Below are 16,310 nucleotides of genomic sequence, written 5' to 3'. Positions count from 1 at the left end.
TTTGTTACCAGTATTTTTGAAATCTTTAAAATTTGTTTCTCTTTTCTATTATTCCCTGAGAGAAATGTGTTAAAATTGCCTATTATTGTTGTTGATATGTTGTTTTAGGTATATTAGTGTTTCACATATTTTCAAGTTATATTTTAGTGCATATATCTTTAGGATTGGTATGTTTTTCTGTTGAACTGACCCTTTATCATGGTATAATTCTTTTTATATATACTAATAGTCTTAGTTTTTATTTTACATTTTTTTCTGATATTAATATAGCCATACCAACTTTTTAAAAAGTTCTTTGCATAGGGATATATTTTTCATCCTTTAACTTTCAATGTATCTTTCCTTATATTTAAGATGTATCTGATGTGAACAGAATATAGTTGAATCTTGTATTTTTTTAATTCAGGCCTATAATTTTTTCAAATTGCAATGTTTAAAAGTATTTACATTTAATATAATTTCTGATACTGTTGGTTTTAAGCATACCATTTTGTTATGTGCTTTCTATTTGTTTCACATTTCTTTGTTCTTCCCTACTCCTGTTTTTCTTTTAGGGCAATTGAGGATTAATCTCTTTTTCTTCCCTATTCTCTCCTAGCTGTCCTTTTTTTTTTTTTTTTAAACTTTATTATTTATTTTAAGGGAGAGAGAGAATTATAATCAGGCTCCACTCTGTCAGCATGGAGCCTGATGCAGGTCTTGAACTCATGAACTATGTGATCATGACCTGAGCCAAAGTCGGAAGCTTAATCGACTGAGCCACCCAGGTGCCCCTCTAGCTATATTTTTTAAATATTAATATTTTTGCTGGCCACTCCAGAGATTATAATATTTATCTTTAATTTATCACAGTCTACCTTGAAATAATATTATCCTACCTAACAACAAAATACTTTAACAACAGTATAACTTTTGTTACCTCCTCCTACCCTTGGTGCCACTACACTAATTCTATACACTTAATAAATTCCACTTATATATTGCTGTTATTTTCACCTGAAAGAGTCAACAGTGTTCTCAAAAAATTAGTCTTTTTCACTTACCTACATGTTTAATCTTTCAGGTACTCTTAATTTCCTCTTATAGATCTGTATGTGAGAGATCTCTAGTTCCATCCACATTTTGCAAATGGCAAAATTTCATCCTTTTTGATCACTGAGTAATATTCCACTATATCTATCTATCTCTCTCTCTATCTATCTATCTACACCATATGTTTATCCATTCATCAGTTGATGTATAATTGGGCTTTTTACATACTATGGCTATTGCTGATAATGCTGCTATAAATATTGGGAGTGCAATTCTGGGTCATAGCATAGCTATATTTTTAAGTTTTTGAGGAACCTCCTTACCATTTTTGAGTGGGTGCACCAGCATTTTGCATTCCCACCAGCAGTGCAAAAGGGGTCTTTCTATGCATCCTCACCAAAATCTGTCATGTCCTGAGTTGTTAATTTTAATCATTCTAACAGGTATGAGGTGGTATCTCATTGTGGTTTTGATTTGTATTTCCCTGATGATGAGTGATGTTTAGTATTTTTTCATGTCTTGGTTGGCCATCTGGATGTCTTCTTTGAAGAGGTGTCTATTCATGTCTTTTGCCCATTTCTTCACTGGATTTGTGTGTGTGTGTGTGTGTGTGTGTGTGTGTATTGAGTTTGGTAAATTCTTTCTTTGGATACTAACCTTTTATCTGATATATCATTTGCAAATATTTTCTCCCATTCTGTTGCTTTCTTTTTAGCTTTGCTAATTTTTTCCTTCACTTTTCAAAAGTTTTTATCCTGTTGAGATCCCAATGGTTCATCTTTGCTTTTGTTTCCCTTGTCTCTGGAGACATGTCAAGTAAGAAGTTGCTGTGACAGATGTCAGAGAGGTTGTTGCCTGCTTTCTCCTCTAGGATTTTGATGGTTTCCTCTCTTACATTAGGTCTTTTATTTATTTATTTATTTATTATTTTTTTAATAGTTTATTGTCAAGTTGGTTTCCACATAACACCCAGTGCTTATCCCCACAAGTGCCCTCCTCCATGCACATCAGCCCTCTTGTCTCTCCCCCACACCTATTAGTCCTCAGTTTGTTCTCAGCATTCAAGAGTCTCTCATGGTTTGCCTCCCTCCCTCTCCTTCCTTACTTCCCCCCTTCTTCTCCACCATGGTCCTCTGTTAAGTTCCTCCTAATCCTCCTATACGTGCAAACATATGGTAGCTGTCCTTTTCTGCCTGACTTATTTCTCTCAGCATAACACCCTCAAGTTCCATCCATGTTGCTACACATGGCCAGATTTCATTCTTTCTCATTGCCATGTAGTATTCCATGGTATAGATAAACCACATCTTCTTGATCCATTCGTCCGTTGATGGACACTTAGGCTCTTTCCATGTTTTGGCTATTGTTGAGAGTGCTGCTATGAACATTGGGGTCCATGTGCCCCTATACATCAACACTTCTGTATCTTACATTAGGTCTTTCATCCATTTGGAGTTTGTTTTTGTGTATGGTGTAAGAAGTGGTCCAGGTTCATTCTTCTGCATGTCGATGTCCAATTTTCCCAATACCATTTGCTGAAGAGACGGTCTTTTTTCCATTGGATATTCTTTCCTGTTTTGTAGAAAATGAATTGACCATATAGTTGTAGATGCATTTCTGGGTTTTCTATTCTCTTCCTTCGATCTTTGTGTCATACTGTCCTCATGACTACACCTTTGTAATACATCTTGAAGGTCAGAATTGTGATGCCTCTAGCTTTGCTTTTCTTCTTGAGGATTACTTTAGCTATTCAGTGTCATTTCTGCTTCCATACAAATATTAGGATTCTTTGTCCTAGTTCTGTGAAGAATGTTGGTGGTATTTTGATGGGGATTGAATTGGTATGTAGATTGCTTTGGGTAGTATAGACATTTTAACTATATTCTTCCAATCCATGAGCATGGACTATTTTTCCATTTCTTTGTGTTTTCCTCAATTTCTTTCATAGAGTTTTTCTATAGTTTTCAGACTGTAGATCTTTTACCTCTTTGGGTAGGTTTATTCCTATGTATCTTATTGATTTTGTTGCAGTTGTAAATGGGACTGATTTCTTGATTTCTCTTTCTTTTACTTCATTATTGGTGTATAAAATGTTAACAGACTTCTGTACGTTGATTTTATATCCTGAAACTTTGCCAAATTTATGTATCAGTTCTAGCAATTTTTAGTGGAGTCTTTTGGGTTTTCTACATAGAGTATTATATCATCTGTGGCTTCCTTGGCAATTTGGATGCCTTTTATTTCTTTTTATTGTCTGATTGCTGACAATAGGACTTCCAGTACTCTATTACGTAACAGTGGTGAGAGTAAACATCTTTGTCTTGTTCCTGACCATAGAAAAAAAGCTCTGTTTTTCCTCATTGAGGATGTTATTAGTTGTGGGTCTTTTCTATATGGTCTTTATAATGTTGAGGTATATTCCTTCAGTCCCTACTTCATTTCAGTTTATTTATCAAGAATGGATGCTATATTTTGTTATATTTGCTGTATTCATTTTATCAAGAATGAATGCTATCCACATCCAGCTCCCTCTACCCCAGAAGTGCACACCACATTCCACTCCGGGGGAAGTTGTACACTTCCAAAATCTCAGGGTTTTAGCTCAAACACTGTTTGCAACAAACAAACAAACAAACAAACAAGCAAGCAAACAAGCAACAACAACAAAGAAAACCCTGTGGCATTCAGTACTTCTCAATCCCCAGTCTGTGGTCTAGAGAGGGTTTCTTCTTGTGTGAACTCAGTGCCACACTTTCTCCACCCATCTCTCTTTCTCTCACTTTTGTCTTTCCACAGGAAGGGTTCTCTCCCCTCCGTGGTGCCATGATTTTTCTCCCCCCAGTTCACTTCTGCACAACTTCTACCTGCCACACTGTCTCCCTCCAACAGTGGATATTCTTCTGCTACTCCACATATCAGTTTCCTGGGTGTTCCAAGTGATCTGACCTCAATATAGCTGTGTTTGAGGGACATAGAAAACCCTGGGACCCCTACTTCTCCACCATCTTAACTCCTCCACCTTGTTAGAGACTTTGAATTAACCACTACTGTTTCTCTGGAGAAAAATAATATGTGAAAAAAGTGGCAGTCCTCTCCCACAACAAGCACTGCAGTAGCAGAGCCAGTGAGTGAAATCCTATCTTCAACACCCACTGTCAGCCTGTGTGTGGAACTCTGACTTCCACCCTCACCACCTTGCAGTAACAAGGTGATGGTCCTCTTTACTTAAGTTAATGAGTGGGATCCTGATTCAAATGACAGTTTTTTCCTCAGAAATAATGGAGGACAAAGGAAGTAACAGAACGTTTATTTTCAAGTGCTAAAATAACTCTCAATACAGAATTCTATATCCAGAAAAAAAAATACCTTTCAGAAATGAAAGTGAAAGACATTTTGAGATAAAGAAAAAGAATTTGTAACCAGCAGACATATTCTAAAAGAATAGCTAAAGGAAATTCATAAGAAAGAAAATTATATTAAAAGCAAACTTGAAATACCAGAATGAAAGAACAACAATGGAAAGGCTAAATACATGGGCAAATACAATAGATCATTTTTTTACTGTTGAATTTTGAAAAGTCTGATGATTAAAAGCTTAAACTATAACACCGCTAGGTAAAGTTCTCAATATATGCAGAGAATATTTAAGACAATTATAGTGGGGATCACTTTGTGTAGATATAAAGGGGCCTAAATGATGATAAGTTTTCAACATTCCACTTAGAGTGATAAAATGTTAATACTAGCAGACTGCAATAAGCTATGTATATATATTATTATCTCTAGAACAACTAGAAGGAAACTTTTAGTATTTACATGGTTATACAGATTTTTTTTTAGTTTATACTGTTTTTATATGGCTTCAAAATAGTACAAATTAAAATGTAGTGCTGAAAAATATTCAAATAACTTACAAAAAGTCAGAAATGGGAAACAGAGCAGCAACAAATAAAAATCAAATAACTTAAGGGTAGGGTTAAATTCTTATATGTCAATAATTACATTATATATAAATGGTAAAAACATCAATTGAACAACAGGGATTGTAGAAATAGATTTTTTAAATGATACAATTATATACTTTCTAAAAAAAACTCCCTTTAAATATAATAACATATGTAGGTTAAAGGTAAAATGATAAAAACAAATATATGATGCAGACACTAACAGGAGAATGCTTTAATGGCTACATTAACATAAAAGTAGACTTCATAGCAAAGGAAAGTACTAGAGTGACATTACATAATAATAAAAGGGTCAATCCACTAAGAAGACATAACAGTATTATATGTATATGAAGAAAACAAAGGAGCTGCAAAATACATGAAGCAAAATTGACAGAACTGAAAGGAGAACTCCATTATGATTTTATTATTAGTTAAGGAATTCTCCATTTCTCTCAGTACTTTATAGGACCTTAGACAATAAAGGTATAAAGAAATGAACTATCCCACTAACAAATGAAATGTAATGGACATTTATGGAACACATCATCCAACAACAGCAGAATACAAATTCTTTACAAGCACACGTGGCCCATCCAGTAAGCTAGACCATATCTTCAATCATTGAATGGATCCCATAAATCTATACCTCCTCATACTTTTGTCTCTTGGTTGATTCCTATTATTGAATCTGTGTGAAACCTACTGACTTGATTCTAACAAATAGAATATCACAGAAGAGATGGGGTGTCCCTTCTAAGATTAGATAATAAAAAACTAATGTTCCTGTCATGTTTTATTCTCTCTTTCTCCGACATTTCTCCCTTGCTTGCACTAATGAAGCAAGGTGCCAGTTTTGAGAAACACCTTAAATAGGCACACATAGGAAGGAACTGAGAATGACCTTTTTCCAGGAACCAGGAAAAGATGAAGGGCTCTTGCTCAATAGTACATGAACTGAATTTTGCCAACAAGTACAGGAGGAAGTGGATCCTTCTCCAGTTAACCCTTAAGATGACTGTATCCCCAGGTAACATCTTGTTTCCTACCTGTAAGAGACTCTAAATTAGAAGATCTAATAAGTGCTACCAGGATTCCTGATCTATAGAAATTAGTATTATAAATGTTGATGTTTAAGAAAAGCAGAAAGGGAGGGAAAAAGGAACAGTGGAACTACAAAATAGCCAGAAAACAATAACAAGATGGCATTAGTAAATCATTACATATCAATAATTACTCTGAATGTAAATGGATTGAATTCTCCAATCAAAAAGACACAATGACTGAATGGATTAAAACAACAACGACATGACCTAAGTATATACTGCTTATAAGAGACCCACTTCAGTTTTAAAGTCATACATAAGCTCAAAGCCGAAGAGATAAAAAAAAAAGATATCCCATACAAGTGGAAACCAAAAGACAGCAGAGATGGCTATACTTATATTAGACATAATAAGCTTTAAGCCAACAATGGCAACAAGAGACAAATAATGGTAAAGGGTTCAGCTCACCAAGAAGATATGTTATATGTTAAGCATATACTAATAGATCTAAAGAGAGAATTATATGTTAAGCAAATTATATGTTAAGCAGTTACTTAATTATGCAAATACTGACATCTGAAGAGAGAAATAGACAGCAAAACAGTAATAACAGGGGACTTTAATATCCCACTTTCAGCAATGGATTGTTCACTCAGATAGAAAATCAACAAGAAAACATTGGATTTCAACTATACTTTATACCAAATGGACCTAACAGACATATATAGAACATTTCATTCAATAGCAGAAGAATACATATTCTTCTCAAGTGCTCACATAACATTTTCCAGGGTAGAGCATATGAAAGACCACAAAAAAAGTCATACCAAATTTAAGAAAATTGAAGTAATTCAAGTAAATTTTCTGACTACAATGGTATGAAAGTAGAAATCAACATCAAGAGGAAAGCTGAAAACTTACATATAAGTGGAAATTAACATGCTTCTAAATAAACAATGGGTTGAAAGAATTCAAAATCAAAAGGAATCAAAAGGAAAATTTTTTAAATCTAAAATGAAAATGGAAATAACATACTTATGGGCTGCTACAAAAGAGTTCTAAAAGGGAAGTTTATAGCTATTTATAAAAGAAAAATCTCAAATAATGTCACTTTAAAGCTCAAGGAACTAGGGAAAAAAGAATAAACTAGTCCCCAACTTAGCAGAAGAAAGGACAGGAAGAACAGAACAGAAATAAATGGAATGAAGACTAAATAAATAATAGAAAAGATCAACAAAATTGAGAGGTGGTTTGTTAAAAGATTTTAGAAATTGATGACTCTTTAACTAGATTAAGAAAGAAAAGGACTCAAAAGTTATAAATTAAAGGAGACATTATAATTGATACAAGAGAAATATGTAAGCTCATAAGTTACTACTCTGAATAACTATATGCAAATAAATTGGATAGCCTTGAAAAAGTGGATACACTTCTAGAAACATACAGCTTACAAAGAATGAATCCTGAAGAAAGAAAAAATATGAACAGATCAATAAAAAGTAAGGTGATTGAATCAGTAATCAAAAACTTCCCAACAAAGAAAAGACCAGGACCAGATGGCTTTATTAGTAAATTCTATTAAAGAAGAATTAATGACATCCTTCTCAAATTTTTCTAAGAATTGAAGATGAGGGAACACTCACACTCATTCTATGAGACCAGTATTGCCCTGATATCAAAGCCAGATGAGAACACTATGAAGAAAGAAAACTACCAGCCAATATCCCTTATGAACACAGATGCAAAAATTATCAACAAGATATTAACAAACTGAATTCAACAGTACATTAAAAAGACATACACTCTGATCACATGGGATTTATCTGTGAAATTTAAAAGTTACTCAACACACACATCAATAAATGTAATACACCACATTAGTAGAATGAGAGGTAAAAACCATATGATCATTTCAATAGATGCAGGTAGAGCATTTAACAAAATCTAAATTGCTTGATGATAAAAATACTCAATATATGGATACATAGAAGGAACATATCTCATTATAATGAGCCATATATGACAAACTCACACCAAATATCATACCAAACAGTGAAAGGTTGATAGCTTTTCCTCTGAGATAAGAAGCAACACAAGGGTGCTGACTCTTACCACTCCTACTCAATATAGTACTGGAAGTCCTAGCTAGAACAATTGGGTAAGATAAGGAAACAAAAACCATGCAAATCAGAAAGGAAGAAGTAAAACTGACTTTATTTGCAGATGATATAATTTTATACAAGAAAATCCTAAAGTCTCAAACAAAAACTCTTAGAACTCAACAAATTCAATATTTGCAGAACATAAAATCAACATACAGAAATCATTTATGTTTTTACATACTAACAATCTGAAAAAGAAAGTTATCTCATTCAAAATACATCAAAATAATAAAATACTTAGGAATAAATGTCACTAAGGAAGTGAAAGATCTGATCTTTCACTATAAGTCTTGATAAAAAAAAAAAGTTGAAGATGATACAAATAAATGGAAAGATAATCCATGTCCATGGATGGGAAGAATTACTCTTGTTAAAATTGTCCACAGTACTCAAAACCATCTGTAGACTGCAATCTACAATGCAATCCTTATCAACATTCCTAGGTACTTTTCATAGAATTAGAAAAGAACAATCCTAAGATTTTATGGAACCACAAAAGACCTCAAATAGCCATAGTAACCCTGAGAACAAAGCTGGAGGCATTGTACTTCCTGATTTTAAACTATACTCCAAGGCTATAGTTATCTCAAAAGAGTATACTAAACAAGTATAAAAGTAGACATGTAGATGAATGGAACAGATTGAGAGCCCAGAAATAAACCCCTGTATAGATAATATTTAACAAGGGAGCCAAGAATACTCAATGGGGAAAAGATCGTTTTTTCAATAAATGGTTTTAGGAAAACTGATAACCACATGCAGAAAAATGAAATTAGAGCCCTGTCTTATACCACTTGTAAAAATTAACTAGAAATGATTTAAAGACTTAAACATAAAACTTGAAATTGTAAACCTCCTAGGAGAAACTATAGGGAAAATCTCCATGACATTGGTCTTGGCAATGATTTCTTTGGTTATGACACCAAAAGCACAAGAAATAAAGGCAAAAATAATTAAGTGGGATGGAAGCTTCTGTACAACAAAAGAAATATGACAAAATGAAAAAGGAACTCATGGAAAGGGAGGAAATATTTGCATATCATATATCTGATAAGTGGTTAATATCCAAAATCTATTTAAAAAATCATATGACTCAGGGCACCTTGTAGCTCAGTTGTTAAGTGTCTGACTTTGACTCAGGTCATGATCTCGCATTTTGTGAATTTGAGACAGGCTTGCACTGTCAGCACAGTGCCCAGTTTGGATCCTCTGTCCCTCTCTCTTTGCCTGCCTCTCTTTCTCTCTCAAAAATTAAAAAAAAAAAAGCTCATATGACTCAATAAAAATAAAAAACCCAATATGTTAAATAATATTTTTATAATATTAAAAAATGGACAGAACAACTGAATAGACATTTTTGCAAAGAAGGCATACAAATGAACAATAGCTATATGAGAAGATGCTCAGTGTTGCTCATCATGCAAATCAAAACCACAATGAGATATCACTTCACACCTAGTAGAAGGGCTATCATCAAAAAGACAGGAGATAACAAGTATTAGCATGGATGTTGAGAAAACCTAAATTTAGAAAACCTAAATGCACTATTGATAGAAATGTAAAAACAAGGGGCTACAGGAGTACACAGAGTGTATCAATAATAATTTAAGATATCAAAGATGGTTGGAAACGAGTGTTTGACAAGCGATTGTATGAGATCTGCATTCAACAGCTGGCCCATAATAGTTTATTGAACGAACTTGAATTTATAAAAGCCACAGTGTTTGCAGCAGTTTTTGCAAATACAAGCATTTTGCCTGTTTGGGTGATATGCACATATAGTAAGAGGAGACTCATTTGTTATCAGTAACTTGCGCATTTTTATCTTTGTTCTTTCTCCTCACTGTAACTAGAAATTATTTCAAAAGTCGTTGGACTAAGTGCAAGATACGAACAAAAGCCTTACCAGGCACCACCCTAATCTGAGAATTGAAATTTCACAGCCTTTTCTTCCTTAATAAACCGAATGTGTGTGGGTCTTGACAAGCTGTCCTTGAGCCCTCCTGGTCTGCCCAGCCCTGTTAACCGAGCTAGCTAAGCCACCTCCGGGTCACCGGAGTGAGCGAGAGCTCCCTGTCGGCCTCTCCCGCGAGCTCCTTCCCGCGGTGCCTCCAGCTCTTGCCCCCAGGGGGTGCGCACCCGCGGCACCCTGCGCGAGCTGGGCTTCCACCTTCCTCAACGACTCAACTGCTGTTACACCGCCAGCCGGGCTCCAAGACAGCGGAGCCATGTTCCTTCTTCTGGTCCTTCTCACCCGACTTGGAGAGCTCCACGCAGACCCCAGTAAGTCCAGATACTTGTTCCCCCTCGCCATCTAGGCTTCCGGGGAGGACTGTGTTCGCTTAGCGGGCTGTCTTTTTGGTCCAGGCTCCAGACCCAGACCTTATCAAAGTCCCGCACTCTCCATACCCACTTTCTTTGTGCCCCACGCCTGGGGCGCGTGTGGCCAAGAAAGCAGAGGCTGACTTCAGGCAGGAAATCTTTTCACGTCTCTGGGTATTCTTTGTGTAAAACGGGCACAAATGGAGTAATGGGGTCTTTTCCACATACAAAATTCTGCTATTCTAGAAACAATTGCATCGCCACAAAGAAGCTATTTGTCAGTCATGTCCTGATTTGGTGACTGCTGTCCTTCACCTGCTTCACTGAAAATTGCATATCACCTTTGAACTCAGTATTCTTTATCTCTCCCCTGCAAATGATCGCACTTTTTTGCTGCACCTGTATTTTCTCCTTCCATACCTCTTTTACAGTGCCATAGTTTCTTATTCAGTGTTACCTAAGCAAACTGTCAAACTGCCTAGCTAGGGATCTCTTTCTCTCTCTTGCTCTCTCTCCCTCTCTCTCTCTGGATATGTGTAGACTTTGAGAGAGAGAGAGAGAGCAAGAGAGAGAGAATAAAAACTTGATCTCTTGACAAGGCCAAGAAATTTGTGGGTAAGAACGATCAGACCAGAAAGACAGTGGAAAGGAAGGATAGATACTAGATTATACACCCCCCCCTCCAAAAAAAAGTAGGTACTATAGAGAAACAAATGCGGAATTGGATTTAGATATGGGCAATGTAGGATTACAGGTATATTGAAATAACTTTGCTTATTTTTATTTTAGATCCTGATAAAACATTTCTGGAAACCACAGTTCCTGAGAAGATTTCATCATCTGATGCAAAAACAGATCCAGAAAATAATGTAATTGAGAAATATTTTTATATCGTAAATTGTGTTAAGTCGCCTTTAATATTAAGACCAAAGTTGCCGAATGGAGGCAAGAACTCAATTCTTGGAGGAAGAGCTGATAGCTGGAACGGGGTTCACAACAAGGAACATTTTGAAGTGCATGAATGTGTGTAACTCGATGTGTGTGTGTGTGTGTGTGTGTGTGTGTGTGTGTGTTTCTGTGGAAGATGAAGGATTTTAAGGGTAGGATCCACCAGGGCCAGGGCCAAGGAGAAGCCAGCAAAGTGCCCGACTCAGGCCCAGAAAATGTTAGGGAATGGAGAAAAAAGAATTCCTCCAGGACCAGGATTAAGGTTAAGTGAGTCAAGGCTGATCAGATTCGGTCTTGCTTTTAAAACTTTGATAATTTGTTCATCATAAAATTCTTTTGCACTGATTTTGATGTCTAAAATATTGCAGTGAAATAGTTTTTTGTTTGTTTGTTTGTTTTGTTACTGAGTTTTCTGGTCCCCTAGTCTTAGTCCTCGCCCAGGTGATGTCCTCCAGCTCAGGTTTCGGATTCAGTGAGAAGCTGAAAGGTGGTCTGGTAATTAGCTCACAGATGGCTTATATAGCAATTAGCACATAGGTTTAACAGCCTGAGCTTGGATATCGGTATAAATTCCTTCTCGAATTCCTCAGGAAAATCCATTTCTCACATGGTTCCTTCCATATATAGGATAATCTAATACTAGTCGTAATTGTGGTCTCCAAATTTATTTTTTTTCTTTTAGTGGTTTTTGAAAACCTTCCCTCTCTGTTTCACATGTGGATACACTGTACCAGGTATATCCCTCCCCCATTTTTCCTGGTTCTCTGAAGGTTACCTCTCCTCCTATGTACTCTTTACATTTTCTTTCTTTAGTATCTGGGTTTGTTTTTTTTTAAACCACCCAGCCTCCACACACCAAGCAAGTTTTTATCTATGCGATGTATATGAGTGCTACACCATCTTTTTTTTTTTTTTTTTCTGATTGGAAAGAAGGAGCTCCATTGGAAATTTTGCATAATTTTCTTTTTCCTGAAATGAATAATACCAACCCTCTCTATTACTTATTACTGAACAGGCAATCTTCGATATTGTCAGTATCAATGTTAAAGACAATAGTTGACTTGTCCAATATCTAGCATTGTTTAAAAGTTATTTAATAAAATGGAAATGTGGTGTATTTCTTTTGATGATAACAGTTTTAAAAACTTCCTTTTTAATATTTTTGCAACAGAAAATTATTCTTAATGTGGATGTGATTGTATTTTAATATATTCAGTATAATATGAGGTAGGACCTGCAAAAGTAAGAATGCCTAGGAGACACATAGAGAGCTCCCAGGGTTAAGAAATAAGAACACGGGTACTCAATTAGTTTTGAATGTTTCTAATTGCATATGCATATGTATATGAAGACAAAAAAGAAATATTGCATGGGGCATACTATATATTTTTAAATACTCAAAGTTGTTTCTTGTTTATCTGAAACAAATTTTAAGTATTTTTGACTAAGACAAGAGGTGGAACTGAAATAAAAGTATTTATTTGGGGTCTCAGAATTGCAATTCAGGAAGCACATATTCAGTAGCAACCCAAATTGTGTCCCCCCAGGGAATTAAAATAAATTAATTTTAAGACAAAAAGGGGTGCTTATATATGTTGTATACAAAGAATTTTGATCGGTGTTAGCAGACGACTAATCTTGGCTGAATACAACTGGTTGCTAAGACTATCACCAAGGAAAATCTCTTCCTGTAGCAAGTGTTTAGACTGAGTTGTTGGAATATTTGCAGTTTGGACCCACATAGGTTTGGCCTAGTCAAAAGTTCATGGTTCCACCCTGTGAAGTGACATGTCTAAGCTTCATTTCCTTTTTTTTTTTTTTTAATTTTTTATTTAAATATTTTTATTTATTTCTAGGAGAGAGAGAGACAGCGTGAGCAGGGGAGGGTCAGAGAGAGAGGGAGATACAGACTGTGAATTAGGCTCCAGGCTCTGAGCTGGCAGTCGGCACAGAGCCCGACACAGGGCTCGAACCCACAAACCGCGAGATCATGACCTAAGCGAAAGTCGGACGCTTAACCGACTAAGCCACCCAGGCGCCCCTAAGCTTCATTTCCTAAATGGCCTCCTGGATCTGTTTTAAAACCCCTTGACATAAATGACTCCATTTCATTTCATCTTTCTCAGTATCTAAATTATATACCTCTTTCTTGAATTGTATTTACCTGATGATTTGGCTTGCCTTAACAGTTCCTTGTTTTGAAGAATTTGCTTCTAAAATGGTTTGCAGTTATTCCATTTATAACATAGTTTCTGCAGCAGTCACATCCAATTTATTTCATTCTCTTTCCTTGTAAACACTTGTTGGTAAAACACACACACACACACACACACACACACACACACTACATTAGCATTGTGAAGTTAACAACTCTCATCATTGCCCTTGTTAGCTTGCTTTTGCATTCTTTAAAATGTCCATTGACAAAACCAGAATATTGTCATCAAATTTTATTCTCTTCTCCAGCACTGCACAGGATGATTCCACTTCTTCCCATGCTGGACAACTAGTAACATCCAGATAAAAGAACTGAATTCTTCAAGGTTCTAAAATTCTTTCAAAAGATAGAGCAAGTACCATACTAATTATCCACTTCAAGTTGGAATTTCTTTTCCTGTTCATAAGGCCTATTTGCCCCTTTAAGAACAGATTTGACACCAGAGGGATACCTTTTTCTTTTGTGTAATTTGTTTATTTTTTAAATTTACATCCAAGTTAGTTAGCATATAGTGCAACAATGATTTCAGGAGTAGATTCCTTAATACCCCTTACACATTCAGCCCATCCCCTCTCCCACATCTTTCCAGCAACACTTTGTCCTCTATATTTAAGAGTCCCTTATGTTTTGTCCCCCTCCCTGCTTTTATATTATTTTTGCTTCTCTTCCCTTATGTTCACCTGTTTTTTTCTTAAAGTCCTCATATGAGTGAAGTCATATTAGCCTTTCTCTAACTAATTTTGCTTAGCATAATCCGCTCTAGTTCCATCCATGGAGTTGGAAATGGCAAGATTTCATTCTTTTTGATTGCTGAGTAATATTCTATTATAAATATATACCACTTCTTTGTCCATTCATCTGTCAGTGGACATTTGGGCTCTTTCTATACTTTGGCTATTGTCAATAGTGCTGCTATAAACTTCCAGATGTATGTGCTCCTTTGAAAAAGCACACCTGTATCCCTTGGATAAATACCTAGTAGTGCGATTGCTGGATCATAGGGTAGTTATTTTTAATTTTTGGAGGAACCTCCATACTGTTTTCCAGAGTGGCTGCACCAGTTTGCATTCCCACCAGCAGTGTCCAAGAGATCCTCTTTCTCTGCATCCTCGCCAACATCTGTTGTTGCCTGAGTTGTTAATGTTAGCCATTCTGACAGGCGTGATGTGGTATCTCATTGTGGTTTTGATTTGTGTTTCCCCGATGATGAGTGATGTTGAGCATCACTGCATGTGTCAGTTGGGCATCTGGATGTCTTCTTTGGATAAGTGTCTGTTCATGTGTTTAGCACATTTCTTCACTGGATTATTTGTTTTTTGGGTGTCGAGTTTGATAAGTTCTTAATAGATTTTGGGTACTAACCCTTTATCTTATAGGTCATTTGCAAATATCTTCTCCCATTCTGTCAGTTGCCTTTTAATTTTGCTTATTGTTTCCTTTACTGTGCAGAAGTTTTTATCTTGGTGAGGTCCCTATAGTTTATCTTTGCTTTTGTTTCCCTTGCCTCTGGAGATTTGTTGTGTCAGAAGTTGCTGTGGCTGAGGTCAAAGAAGTTTTTGCCTGCTTTCTCCTAGAGGATTTTGGTGACTTGCTGTCTTATGTTTAGGTCTTTCATCCATTTTGAGTATATTTTTGTGTATGGTTTAAGAAAGTGGTCCAGGTTCATTTTTCTGCATGTTGCTGTTCAGTTTTCCCAGAACCATTTGCTGAAGACAGTCTTTTTTCCATTGGATATTCTTTCCTGCTTTGTCAAAGATTAATTGGCTATATGTTTGTGGGTCCATTTCTGGGTCATTTCTGTTCTGTGGGTTATTTTTATTCTGTTCCATTGGTCTGAACATCTGTTTTTACGCCAGTAACTTACTGTCTTGATGATTACAACTTTGTAATACAGCTTGAAGTCTAGGATTGTGATGCCTCCAGCTTTGGTTTTCTTTTTCAGGATTGCTTTGGCTATTTGGGGTCTTTTCTGGTTCCATACAAATGTTAGGATTGCTTGTTCTAGCTCTGTGAAGAATGCTGGTGTTATTTTGATATGGATTGCAATGAATATGTAGATTGCTTTGGGTAGTATTGACATTTTCATATTTGTTCTTCCTATCCAGGAGCATGGAATGTTTTTCTATTTTTTTTGTGTCTTCTTCAATTTCTTTCATAAGCTTTCTATAGTTTTCAGTGTATAGATTTTTAACCCCTTTGGTTAGGTTTATTCCTAGGTATTTTATACCCCTAGGTAAATGGGATTTATTCCTTGATTTCTCTTTCTGTTGCTTCATTCTTAGTGTATAGGAATGCAACTGATTTCTATGCATTGATTTTATATCCTATGACTGCTGAATTCATGTATCAGTTCTAGCAGGTTTTTTGTAGGAATCTTTTGGGTTTTCCATATAGAGTATCATGTCATCTGTTGAGAGTGAAAGTTTCACTTCCTCCTTGATGATTTGAATTCCTTTTATTCCTTTTTGTTTTCTGATTGCTGAAGCTAAGACTTCCAATACTATGTTGAATAACAGTAGTGAGAGTGGACATCCCTGTCTTGTTCCTTACCTTAGGGGAAAATCTCTGTTTTTCCTCATTGAGGATGATATTAGCGGTGGGTCTTTCATATATGGCTTTTAAGATCTCGTTTTGATCC

At 35.8% G+C, this 16,310-nt stretch overlaps 1 protein-coding gene across 3 annotated transcripts in view; it reads left to right on the top strand.

Annotated features, from left to right (window-relative positions):
* The first annotated feature begins 10,365 nt into the window (after positions 1-10,365).
* The window catches only part of LOC120238650 (disintegrin and metalloproteinase domain-containing protein 5-like), a 109,252-nt gene continuing 103,307 nt past the window's right edge, over positions 10,366-16,310 (top strand). For 2 of the 3 annotated variants that reach the window (XM_039242501.1, XM_039242500.1), the window contains exons 1-2: positions 10,366-10,467; positions 11,296-11,375. In XM_039242501.1, coding sequence (XP_039098432.1) covers positions 10,413-10,467; positions 11,296-11,375 — 135 coding nt within the window. In that variant the 5' untranslated portion in view covers positions 10,366-10,412. Of the gene's footprint in view, positions 10,468-11,295; positions 11,376-16,310 lie in introns of those variants that run through there. The other variant, XM_039242503.1, reaches the window with a different exon arrangement.

The sequence above is a fragment of the Hyaena hyaena genome, unplaced genomic scaffold (assembly GCF_003009895.1).
Source record: "Hyaena hyaena isolate Hyena2069 unplaced genomic scaffold, ASM300989v1 scaffold_215, whole genome shotgun sequence".
Lineage (NCBI taxonomy): Eukaryota > Metazoa > Chordata > Mammalia > Carnivora > Hyaenidae > Hyaena > Hyaena hyaena.
The sequence above is the reverse complement of the archived record's forward strand: the minus strand, read 5'-3'. Positions and strand labels throughout refer to the sequence as shown.